Source organism: Emys orbicularis, chromosome 9, assembly GCF_028017835.1.
Source record: "Emys orbicularis isolate rEmyOrb1 chromosome 9, rEmyOrb1.hap1, whole genome shotgun sequence".
Lineage (NCBI taxonomy): Eukaryota > Metazoa > Chordata > Testudines > Emydidae > Emys > Emys orbicularis.
This window is the reverse complement of record NC_088691.1, coordinates 23163324-23176713: the sequence shown is the minus strand read 5'-3', so window position 1 is coordinate 23176713 and position 13390 is coordinate 23163324. Positions and strand designations below refer to the sequence as shown.

The 13390-nt window shown below is 44.7% G+C and overlaps 1 protein-coding gene across 1 annotated transcript in view; it reads right to left on the bottom strand.

Annotated features, from left to right (window-relative positions):
- MSN (moesin) overlaps positions 1 to 6980 on the bottom strand; it is a 71981-nt gene extending 65001 nt beyond the window's left edge. Inside the window, exon 1 of the mRNA XM_065411108.1 lies at positions 6859 to 6980. Coding sequence (XP_065267180.1) covers positions 6859 to 6870 — 12 coding nt within the window. The 5' untranslated portion in view covers positions 6871 to 6980. The remainder of the gene's footprint in view (positions 1 to 6858) is intronic.
- Positions 6981 to 13390: the final 6410 nt, after the last annotated feature.

The following is a 13390-nucleotide window of genomic DNA, read 5'->3' as shown; positions in this document are numbered from 1 at the left end:
TGCAGAGCTGCGCAGCAAGATTTTGCTTCACACCAAATATTATACATGAGACATCTGAAACAGAGAGCTTCCTCTTGAGGCAGCTGTGCCATTTCCTGTCAAAAAGGAGTCCATATTAAGGCATCTTAAGCAGGGATATTTCATTTTTTTTTTTTTTTTTTTAAACAGAGACTATTCTTTACCTTCAGAGGGGATTAATCAGACACATATGAAGAAGCAACAGAGTCAGCATGACAGAGAAAGCACTTCAACCCCTGCTGCTCCAAGGAAGGACTTGCCTGCAATTCAATTGGAAAAAATACTCTGGTGTTTGAGAGAGGTGCTGGATTAGCAATCCTGGGGAATTAAGTGTTCTGTTTCTCCACAGAATTATGGTATGAATAGCAGCTGTGAAAGCATACCCATGCTGCCTTTTTAAGTATGCTTCAACACTGATCTAGCCATTATGTTCTTAGAGAACCTAGAATAGTCTGTGGTAGCCAAGGTCCAGAAGTGCAGGGGGATGGGGGAGTTCAGGCTCCGGCTCATCAATTTTTTGCCACTTCTGTGGAGGCTAAGGGGATCAGTTATAGTGGCGATTTGCCAGGTGGACACTTGTCCAAGAAGTGAACAAAGACCATGAATGTATTTCAAAAGTCAGATATGAAGAGATGTTAGTGATAACTTTTGGTCACTACTCAGAAGGGTCAGGTCTGGAATTCTGCTTTTGCACGGTGGTTCTCCGCATGACATGGCCAGCCAGATATGCTATCCAAAAGGGTTCTCTTTTCAGAAGGGAGAGTAAGGACGAAATGCTGTAGGGAAGTTAGATGTGCAACAAAATGTAACTTTAATTGGTTTGGTCATTTTGGAGATTAGATTTGCCACAAGAACCCAAACCAATTTATTCAGCTTCAGACTTTTGGGGATTTAGAAGGAAGCTCTTGTAGAATTCTACTTCTCCCTCTTCTCCTAATCCCCAACCCCACCCCGCCAAAGAGGGAACATAGGACTTTGTTTTAAAGATGATTTTTTTCAAGTCATCTGATGGTACTAGGCTATCCCACTATTAAAAGACATTGATAAGTAGTCCCCCTTTTGTTAGTCGCAACCAAGAATTCGGTTGAATGACTGAATTCCCACTCCCACCACCAGACACCATTCTAAATCAATGCTGAGGCACTCAGGCAGAGGCTGAGGTTGTAAGGGAAACTTGCCCTGCCACTGGCTTGTGTGTGGGGAAAAATGCACCAGAACTTATTAAACAAATCAATGTTATTTTACCCATCAATTGGATTTTGTAACCCCCTGTGTATTATTTAAATGCCAGAGTCTTGCATCCGAAGAAGTGGGTTGTAGCCCACGAAAGCTTATGCTCTAATAAATTTGTTAGTCTCTAAGGTGCCACAAGTACTCCTGTTCTTTTTGCAGAAAATCCTAGTTAATACTGTTTAGAGTCCATTCAGCTCACCCCACTGTGCATAGGTACAACTGCAAATTATATACAAGATGCAATACAGAACCCAAATATGCCTGCAGCACCAAGAAACCATGATAACTGCTGTTCCAAAGGGATTAACATTTCAGAGATTGCTGAGCTGCAAAATAATCAGCCCTTTTGTCATTTGACCATTCAGCTTCCACTTCTTTTACCCATCACAAGTATTAAAGGATTTGGGGGTAATAAAGTTTTATTACTTGAGACATGTTAGTCAGAGTGCTTGATTTTACCCCCATTTAAAAATTCTAAAATAAAGACAAATTTCTTAATACACCACTATTTCCAGATAGTCCGGGTTAGTCATTTCGCTGGAAGAGATGCAATGGGACAGGAAGGGAGAAGGGAATTTTCAATAAAACAATTATGTTTGCCACAGGAGTTTGTTACTGTACCAAAACAAATCAATTGTATACTGGTAGGGTACCATACCTGAATATGTTGTTTTAGATGTAGCCAATCATAACCCAATACAATTTGAAGTTGTTTTTTTTTTTTTTTTTTTTTTAAAAGGTATTTGAAATTCCCAGATGCCTCGGGCAATATAATAGATTTCCCTGAAAAGGAAGTTCTTTGGAGGCTCTCAATGCAGCCTTTTCATTTTAGGCCCTATCAGATAGACTGCAGAGCAGAGGGACAATAGATTGCAACTCGAGTTTGCATAACAAGCTAGTGATTCAGACAGCCAAGCTAGATCAATGCTTAGACAGCACTTTTCAAAGTTAGACAAGACTCCCAAGTCATATAAGGAGCCTCAGAATGGAAACCCTTTTGTTCTGTATTAGTTAAGACAGAAGACAAGATATTTGGGATGCCTTGAATGTTCCTTGGCAACACATCAGGATTTGAACCCAGATCTCCAGAGGTGCAGAGAATTTGTCTATTATAATTCACCAGGCATTTCATATGGTTGCCTCTCACTAGACCCCCAAAGTCAAGTCTTAGAGTAAATTCTGTAACTGTATAAAATAGTCAAGTACATGTATAACACTGTATGCAGTTACTGTACCATTAAGATTTGAACAGATTGTCAGAGCAAGAAAATTCAGTGATTCAAAGAATGTTAGAGAAACTTGGTCAGTATTGTTTGGAAAGGAGGCAGCAAGAGAAAACAAAGTATATACAATATTGGAGAATCGCAACGGAAGAAGCCACAAGGATATTTAAGAGTGACAAAGTCAAGGGCCACCAATTTTAACCAAAAAAGGAACACCGGCCATTATAAGGACCTTAAGCAGCAGTTTTGCTATACTGGATTAGTGGGCATATAGAATAGTGAACCAAAGGCCACAAAATTAATTACTCTTCAGGGAAAAAAGGCTTAAACTGACAAATTAGTAAAGTGGTGAAAATGTTTTCCCCATTTTCTTTTATTAAAAGCTTCCATATTTCTCCAATTAGATTTTCTTTGCATGGACATTTTGGGTTAGAGGGTACTAAAGGGCTAATGCCCTAGAGACTCCATCTACCAGCCAGCAACATTTAAATGCTGCTAACACAAAAAGCAGATGAGCACTAGCCCAGGCCTTGCTTATAAAATGATTGGGCCTGGTCTACAAGAGCCACTGTTCTGTGAAAAGCCAGTTCTGGCTAATCCCATTCCCCTGTGGTGTAAATGAGGTTGTAGAGTGATTAAGAACTGAGCTGTTTAAGACATAGTGATGATGAGCAACAAGTTTTAAGTGGCCCAACTGTCTTTACAGAGTAAGATAGAATCGCTAACATCCAAGTTAAATGAATATTTTGTGTGGGACTGATGCTTATGTTTGTTACACTGGACCTGGTAATCCACTCAAAAGTAAATTAGAGCTAGTTTATTTTTTTTCCATTTACAAGCCAAGGTCAGTGACAGTAAATCTAACTCCTTATGTCCCCATTTAGTAGAAATATGAGAAAAATACTAGCTCTATGAAGCACTGCTTCCCCCACAGGTAAGCTAATTTTAATAGCTGTAAGTTATTAAATGAGGTTTTGAACCAGCTTTCACAGTGACAGCTCACTCACCTCAATTAGGTTCTGGAACAGAGTGTAGTGTTCAGCTCTACCAAGCATGAAATGGTTAGAGTGACAGACAGAAGCACTAGCCAGTCACAGTGAGACCAGCTCCCACTCTTTGCCAATAAGCAAGGCTCTAATGACAAAGGGGAAGAGTCTTCAGTGCTTAGGATGACTTGGGAAAGCCTTTAAACAGTCAACCATCTCCTCCAATATGTGGGAACAAAAAAAGTATATAGCCTACTCTTTCATGTAATCCTTAACTGCTTACACTGCATACATCACGCAGATCTTTCAGAACAAGGAACAATGGTGAGCCAGAAGCAACACCCGTTTAGGATAGCTCTCTAAATTCAGCTGTGAAGCCAGATGCAGTTTTCCCCAAGAGTCTGGCAGGATTAGCAAGCTTTTTCACAATGGACTTTCTACATATCCTGTATAAACACCAATGTGCCAGCCACCACCCCATAACAAAGCTTCTTGGGACCAGCCCTTGGGAGCCATTTCCCGCCCTTGATCACAAATATGCTGACTGCTTGACAAAGAGAGCCCATGTACATCTCAAAGGTCACAGGTAGCACTAGTTCAAGGGTTAACAGAGTGGAGCTTTCCTTCCTATTAATAATGCACCAAAGTTTAATGCCATTTGGCCAATTCCAAAAAGTGATGGAATGGCTGAAGGAAGAGTGATTTCTATCTAGCTCTGTTAAACTTTAGCCTGGCTGGTAGATGCTTAAAAAAACTGCAACAGTTTTTGATGCTTAGACCAAACAGTGACCACAGCAGCACATTTTCTGAGAGTCTGATGAAATTCTATCAATTTTTTCCTGCCCAGCCAGAAGTGTTCACTGAAACATTTGCTCCAACTGGCTCCTCCACGATTTATTTTTGCGATAGAACTCATACTACAGCTATGTCTAACTATTAGGAGGTTTCACCCATGTTTGACCTTGATTTGAAGGAAGAAAGTAGCTCATATTTTACTCTTTGAATTTCAGCCATTTTGTTTTAAAAAGTTTTAAGAAGGATGACTACTAATAGTGTGCTACTTTCACCTAGAGAAATGGTTACATAGTTTTGCCTATATTTCCTGTGAGTCACAGATTGAAAATGTTTGAACTATAATTTATCTGCAATGCAGGCTGAAGTGTCATTTTATTTTAGGTCTGCAATTATAACAGACAGGCCAGGAAACAGGAGGGAAGCTGGCTACTTGCTATTGCCTCATTCCAATGAGCCCACAATTCTGCACTTTTAGAAGCTGGCTGTTTAAATGTGCACCTAGCTACCAATCTGCTTCAGAATCTGAAGTTACAACATACAGCAGATATGAAGTGCTTGGATTTTCATATCTGCATCTATTTGAATTGCTCTGAAAATAGAACCAAGCCCCTGGGCAAAGAGGGGGAAGCAACGGATTGAACACATGAACTCAGTCTAGGGCGTGTGTGAGATTCTGAAATTGCATCAGGCACTTTATTACAACATGGCACATAAATCTGGATACAGCTTGTTTGCACGGTAACCATATCCATCAATAACTCCTGCAGTATGATGGAAGTACTTCAACCCAAATCACATTATCTTCAGAAGTTCAGGGTAGCTTCCTTAGATATAGGTACTTGCATGTTTTTCTATGTTTAAAAAAGGGCTGTTAGTCTACAAACTACATTTTAAAAAAAAAACAGGACAAAGTTTTAACTGCAGGAAAATCTTCAGACCCACAAGTTTGACCCTTCCATTTTCCAGTAATGGAAAATAAGTACGAGTTCTGAGTCCAAGCAAGAGAAATTGAAAATGGAAAAAACTCATCCTTCTTATTCATCATTAAAATCCTACTACAAAAAGAAAGAGTCAAGTATGGACTTGACAAAACTTTCTCAAGCACTCTGTTCTCCCTAGCCAAGAAATACTTTTGAATCAAGTTGGGACAAGGCTCCCTAGCAACTCAGTCAAACAGAGACTTTAAGTATGAGTTATAAAGACACCAACCCCTATGTTCTTTATGGCAGAGATTTAGCCATATTGAGAGTTATGAGACTACATCCTATATGCATTTTTAATTCCCCATACTTTGGCTTTAAAGAGGTCAGTAAATTTGTATTCAGGAAATACACTCATAAGAAGATCCCTGAACTATAGAAAGGCTTCAAGTATCAGGGGTTAGCCGTGTTAGTTATAGAAAGGCTTGTAAACTTGTGTAGGCTGAATAAGGCCCTGTCAATGGTGGAGACAGATAGAAAGAAAAGTCTGATTCAAAAAGAAGAAAAAAGAATGAATGCTTGTGGGTAGTTTCAGGATAAGAATTGCAAAACTGCACTATTAGTCAGTCAGCCACCTCCACCAAGGACAGCCAAAAGCAAGTCTCAGTGCTGATTTCCACCACACACGCACACCCATCACCCATTGACAGTCATCTCACAGTTAGCGGCTCATCCAATGGAAGCTGGGCCAACACAGCCCAGCTCTTCTGAAGATTCACTCCTCCCTCATTTACAGGGCAGAAACTCTTACCCACCCACCCCCCGCCCCCGCTGTTCTGGGAAGTCTGACTGGTATGATAAGAACTCGGGGGGGAGGTGGAGGGGGGTACAGTATTTACTCCACCTCCAATTAACACTTTTTGGAGGGCAGGGGTTGGTTTGAAAACCCGGCAGGAACCGCACATGCTCCACCATGGCTGCCCACAGCCCTACCCACGTTTTAGCGCGTGTCCACGCCTCAGAGGAGCTCCTCCCGCCTATGACTGTGATCATTCACGGGAGACTCAGAAGCTCGGCCCGGCCGCCTGTTTCGCTAAGTAGCTAGCCAGAGAGCGCGCCCCTTAATCGATCCCGGGGCAAGGCAGCAGCCACGGGTACAAGATTTCGGCCACAGCTGTCTCCCCCCGAGCCAATCCCACCCCACCCTGGGCAGCGGTGGCAGACAGTGCATCGGGCCCAGGGACACCCCCTCTCCCCCCCGAAGTTCAACTGAAGAGGGAGTGTTGCTTGTTTTAACAGTAGGACACCCCAACCCCCCCCCCCGGCTCCGCACATCAGATACCGGCCAGCGGTGGTGAAATCCCCGCCGCGAGAAGGGAAACGCCGAGTTGAAGCCGGCCGGGGGGAGGGCAGGGCTGAGCCGGGCGGGGGCCTGCCCTGCCCCCCCGAAACGGAGCTCAGTCTCCGCTCCCCCTCCCGAGCCCCCAGCCCCGCCCGAGCAGCGCCCCCAGCCCTCGCCCCGGGCGCCCGCCAGAGCCCCGCTGACACAGCGGGGCGGGGAAGGGTTGCGCAGGGAGCGGCCCGCAGGGGCAGAGCGGAGACGGCCGCTTCCGTTCGCCGCCCCCAGCAGCTGCAAGCCCCCCGCAGCCCGGCGGGACGAGCCCAGCGCCCGCGGGCACCCACCGTCTTAGGCATCTTCCCGGCGGGCTGGACACGGCGCTCTCGGCTCCTCCGCTCCGGCTGCTGCGGACTCCGCGCTTCCTGCTAACGGGACTCGTCTGCCTCTCCCGCGACGACGCAAACCCCACCCCGGAGCTGCGGCCCCGCCGCCCGCCTTTATTCTGGGCTGGAGCTGCCGAGCCCCCGCCCCTGGCTGCCTCCCCCGGCTGCCTTCCCCGGCTGGCGCTGCCTGCACCCCGCGGCCGGCCCGGACTTGCAGCTAGCGCCCGGCCCCCCAGCTCCGGGCGCATGACCCTGGGCGGGCCTGGGTCCCAGCACCCCACAAGTCATGTGTGTCCCCCTGACTCTCCCCGATCCCCTCAGTTGCCGCCTGCACCTCAAACCCCTCCATGAACCCTGTCTGATCCCCGTCTCCTCTCCCCCCAAACCTCGCCCAATTTCCCCTGCCCCCAATCTCCATAACCCCCCACACCCCTGGTGTCCCCCTGCCCCAATCCTCTCTGCCCCCACACCCCGTGTATCTCCCTGCCCCCACCCCCTTCTGCCCCAACACCCTGTGTTCCCCTACCTCCAATCCCCCTCTGCCCCCACACCCTGCCCCCAATCCCCCTTCTGCCCCCACAGCCCTGTGTGTCCCCCTGCCCCAATCCCCTCTGCCCCCACACCCCTGTGTATCTCCCTGCCCCCACCCTTTCTTCCCCCAACACCCTCGTGTTCCCATGCCCCCACATCCCTGCGTGTCCCCCTCCCACAATCCCCATATGCCTCCACACCCTGTCTCCCTGCCCCAGTCCCTCTCTGCCCCCAACACTCCTGCATGTCCCCCTGCCCCCAATCCACTTTCTGCCCCCATACTCCTGTGTGTCCCTCAGCCCCAGTCCCCATCTGCCCCCACATCCGTGTGTGTCCCTCTGCCCCGTCCTCCCTGTTACCCCCACACCCATGCGTGTCCCTCTGCCCCAATCCCCCATCTGCCCCACACAGCCCCAAGTGTCCCTCTGCCCCAATCCCCCATCTGCCCCACACAGCCCCAAGTGTCCTCCTGCCCCAATCCCCATCTGCCCCCCACATCCTTGCATATCCCTCAGCCCCAATCCCTCCTTGACTGCCCCCACATCCTTGCTGGTCCCTTGGCCCCGGTCCTCCCTGTGTGACCCCCACAGCCCTGTGTGTCCATCTATCCCAGTCCTTCCTGTGACCCCATGTGTTCCCCACTCCTACATCTCTTCACTGTGTCCCCCTGCCCCCACATCTCCCACACACACTCCAGTGTTCCCCGGTCTCATCACATCTCCTGAGTGACCCCTTCCTTGGATCTGCATCCTCTCCTTGTAGATCCCCATCCCCCAGCTCTCCCTAAATCTCTACCCACTTCATCTCAATCCCTTCAGTGTTTCTATCCTAACACCATATCCCCTTATTGTATCCCTCCCCACACACAACCTTCCAACCTCTCCTCCCATGACAGAAGGCCTTCAGTCTGTGTTCATCCTCCCCATAAATCTCCTCAGCATACCCTCCCTAAAACCCTTTGATGTCCCATTCCCCCCACAAGTCTCCTCAATCTCTCCTTCCCTCATTAAAGCCCCACATCTCTGTTTTCCATACACATTCCCCCACCTCTCCTTCCCTACTTTCCCCAGTCTCCCTTGCCTACACTAGAGAACTGAATCAATTCTGAATCAATTGAACTATTTTTTAAAATATTTATTTATTTAGGAAGCTTTAACAAGTTTACAAATCCTTGCCATATAAATGTGAGAAACAAACCAAACATTACAACTGTTAGCTTTTGTTTAAAGAGACCCATTATGTAGGAATATAGTCATCAGATCTTTCTATTTAAAGAGTGAGCATCATTACAACACCTATAATATATTGTTTCTAATGATTTTATTAAATTGAGTGAAGTCTCTATATAAACATATTTAACAGACCAAGCATAAACATTATCAAATGTTAATATTAAAAAAAAAAATTGGACAGGTGTGCTGGGGTTTTTTTGCAGGTGAATGTACTTTGAGTACTGAATAAAAGTTAACCAGATATCTAAGTTTATTTAACAATAAAACATAGAATTAAGTGATATCAAGTATAAAGAATAAAGATAAAAAAAGGTTGCAAGCAAACAAAAACTAAAAATATACTTCTAGGACTAAAACTTAATTTCAGCAAGGTACAATCTTTGTACAATCTTTCAGTACAATCTTTGCCTAAGCAGGTTTCTCACTAAACTCAGTTCCCAGAGACTGTAGCCCTCTTAGCTGAAGGATCCAAAATTCTGTGATTTCAAGAGCTCTGGCCCCATTAGTCCCCCAAGTGATGGATAACTCAAATGTCTTTTGCCCCCCCTTTTGTCACCCTAAAGTACTGTCTCTGTTTCAAGAGCCGGGGAGGCTTCCTGCTGTTCTTCCCATCTTATGGACTTCCCATCCCCTGCTAATTCGTATGTAAATGGGGCTTCCATTGTTTTGATTCCACACTGCTTAATTTATATTGGAGACAAATAGCTAGCTGCCTTCCCTCCTATCTGGGAGAAAGCCTGTTTCTTTCTGTGTTTGATCACAGACTTTAAAAGCATAATGTCAGTAAGTATCCATAATTCCTTCAGATAGTGTTAATGCATACATTTCACAAAGACATTAATCACCAGGGGGTCATAGGCTTCCATAGAAGACCTTACTTGATACACTTTGGTAATACAGTAATATTGTATACAATCAGTTGATTTAATTGCTTATCACTGGAGATTCAGACTTCCTGTCTTTATAGCTGAAGCAGCCTTTGAAATGTATTCTTTGAAAAGTAAGTGCAGACCAAGGGCTTGTCTACACTGACGCTTTACAGCGCTGCAACTTTCTCGCTCAGGGATGTGAAAAAACAGCCCCCTGAGCGCAGCAAGTTGCAGCGCTGTAAAGCACCAGTGTAGACAGTGCACCAGTGCTGGGAGCTACACCCCTAGTGGAGGTGGGTTTTTTAGAGCACTAGGAGAGCTCTCCTCCAGCACTCTGTTGCGACTACACAAGCCACGTTAAAGCACTGCCGTGGCAGCGCTTTAGTGTTGCCAGTGTAGACTAGCCCCAAGTTTTTGTTTCCTTGTGCAGATGCCACACTGGCTTCCCAAACTTAATTGACCCTGCTTCAAGAAGAATGAAGTTTACTCAGGGGTGCAGGCTCCATCCTCCATTGAGATTAGGTATTTATCTTTCCCCACTTGCTCTCTTGATGGCTTTTTTTTTACCTTGCAAGTAAATGTTCTCTTCTTTGTCTTTGGTCACACCTTGCCTAATTTACACAAGAGACATTTTCAAGCATATGGAGCCACATTCCTTTGTCAGGAATAGGCATGGCTAGGATACTATTTACCAAATACATTTAAGAACACATTTGTAGCACATATCTAGAAGTCTTCGTATGCACCCCCTTACATACACCATGTAATGATTTTCAGGACCAGCCTGTTACCAGTTTGTATATGATATTTTACATGATGCCTTTTAGATACAGATTGTGACAACAGTGTGTTAGGTGTAGTGAGTATGTCAGGCCTGACAAGAGTTGCTGACACAGAGTAGTGAACCACCAATGGGCCTCTGTGTTGCTGTAGGGTAATCCCATGTCCAACAAGTCTACTTAGTGTGATCTTGAGGGAGCCTGAAATAACTTTTGAGACCCATAAAACATCACACTGCAGATGTTATCATGTCTGATCACAAATGCAAATATGAAATCATGACGCACGAGTTTGCCCCATTGGTCAAGCTCCCTTTTAAGTGGAAATCCTACTGACAAATTGTATTATGTCCTGATGCAATATTCTACCTGAACAAAATTCATGAGTTTTTAAACATCCTGCAGGCTAGTTCACAAATGATCAGCACAACTGCATGAAATCCAGGAAGGCTGGAGCAGGCCAAAGCTCTCATTTTGGTCATTGACATTTAAGCCACTAAAGTTTACTGAAGTTTCCCCTGTACCTGCAATTCTTTTAAAGACATTTTTTTCTGTTTAAAAATACCTTAGTGATGTTTTATAGAATAACATGTTTCAAAGTATATTTTAATAATTTTAAAAATTAGAATACAACATCAGAGGATAATGGAATCTAAATGTGGGGGGGGATGTATAGGCACATGGAGGGGATGTGAAAAGAGTGTAGGATAGGGAACATTTAAGCACATATAGTTTGCAGGATTAAGGCAATCCTCAACATTTTTTAGGTGTTTTTATTATGTTGGCATAGCTGGGGAGTTACATCGGTGGGAGGAACATTTCAGTGTAAAACTGTGTAGTGTAGAAAAGGCCTTAGGCGAAACACACCCCCCCGAGCGCTGCAAGTTTCAGCGCTGTAAAGTGGCAGTGTAGACAATGCACCGGCGCTGGGAGCTACTCCCCTCGTGGAGGTGGGTTTTTTACAGCATTGGGAGAGCTCTCTCCCAGTGCTGGTGCCGCGACTACACAGCCACATTAAAGTGCTGCCGCGGCACCGCTTTAACGTTGCTAGTGAAGACATACCCTAAGTCTTAAAAGCATCAGATGTAGGGCCCCATCCTGCAACAGTCAAAGTCAATAGACTATTCATCTACGGAAGGTATTATAGAGTCAGACTTTGATTTACAAAATTCTTTCATAGCCACTGCGTGGCTGAGAAAGCTGTATCCCATTTTCAGGCACTTAAATATTAGTCCTAGATGAGATGGGATCTAGGGTTCAGATTCTCAAAGGGGCCTGTGATGGGGTTTCCAAGCCCCACACTAAGGCTGAGGCAGCTGTTTTCTTCATTTGTTGCCCCAATAAATCAATTGATTCCTAGGTCCAGTGGTTCTTCTCCCTTAATTGACTCCTGCCACATACCTGTCGCTTTCTGGTGCTAGAATAAATTAAGGTGGTGTAAATCCATATCCAGCTACAAAATGGAAAGTGGACTAGCCAAAAACTAATAGGCAACTAAGCATAGGCAATTGCTGACTAATCCCTTTTGTTTAATTTGATTCTAGGATTCTTCTGGGAGTACCAGTGAACTAGGGCATATTGGGAATTGACACCACATTAATAATTATACTTTGCATTTCTCTAGTGCCTCTATCTGAGGATCTCAAAGTGCTTTGCACACACTAATAATTAAATCTTCACAACTGCTGAAAGGGAAATTTATTTTTTCCCTCAGCAATAATATGCTGTAAAATTATATGTAGTATAATATAAATAAATTTCCATTTAACAGCCTGGAAAATATGTTAATGTGTTTTGCAATGTCTTGATTCTTCACCAGGTAGTATTCTGTGAAAAAGAAAAAACAACAGCATAGTTCTCATTCTATAAAAGAAATATATAAATTATAAGATATTTGATTCTCCTCTGCCTTATACCAGTGTAAAGCAAGAGTAACACTACTGATGTCAATGGAGTTACACCAGCACAGAACTGGAATAATAGGAGAATCAGGCCCATAGCCTTCTTGAGAGCCTGTTATATTTATTAAGCCTGAAGCCTCCAGCCTCACTCAAGCAAAATTCCTTAGGTTTTGTCTAAGAAGACTGCACTCATTTAACTACATTGTCTTAAATTGGTACAACTTTTCTTTAGACAAGGCCATAGATTCCCTAAGGGCCCATTGAAATTACCTGTACAACACAGTATGCCAGTTTCCTTCCTCTGCCACCTTTGTTGACTTGGAATTTGTTTATATACCTCATAGGCCAGGCTGAGAACAAGACTCCTCATTGGGTGGGTTCCCACTATATCTGTAGGAACTTACTGAAATAAGAAGAACGAGGAGTACTTGTGTTTTGTTACTTTCTTTGTTGGGCCTGTCCTGTAGTAGATGACTTCTGGGTACTCTTCTGGCTCTGTCAATCTGTTTCTTCACTTCAGCAGGTGGGTATTGTAGTTGTAAGAACGCTTGATAGAGATCTTGTAGGTGTTTGTCTCTGTCTGAGGGGTTGGAGCAAATGCGGTTGTATCTTAGAGCTTGGCTGTAGACAATGGATCGTGTGGTCTGGATGAAAGCTGGAGGCATGTAGATAAGTATAGCGGTCAGTAGGTTTCCGGTATAGGGTGGTGTTTATGTGACCATCGCTTATTAGCACTGTAGTGTCCAGCAGTGCCGCTGACTTGAAGGTATACATTGTCCCCAAACGTGAAACAGTTGTGGGTGAGGACAAAGTCACAAAGTTCAGCCACCAGGTCTGCCTTGACATTATCGTGGCTGAACTTTGTGACACACTATCAGAGGCTCGTTCACCTGCACATCTACCAATGTGATATATGCCATCATGTGCCAGCAATGCCCCTCTGCCATGTACATTGGCCAAACCGGACAGTCTCTACGCAAAAGAATAAATGGACACAAATCAGACGTCAAGAATTATAACATTCAAAAACCAGTCGGAGAACACTTCAACCTTGCTGGTCACTCAATTACAGATCTCAAAGTCGCAATACTCCAACAAAAAAACTTCAAAAACAGACTCCAACGAGAAACTGCAGAATTGGAATTAATTTGCAAACTAGACACCATTAAATTAGGCTTGAA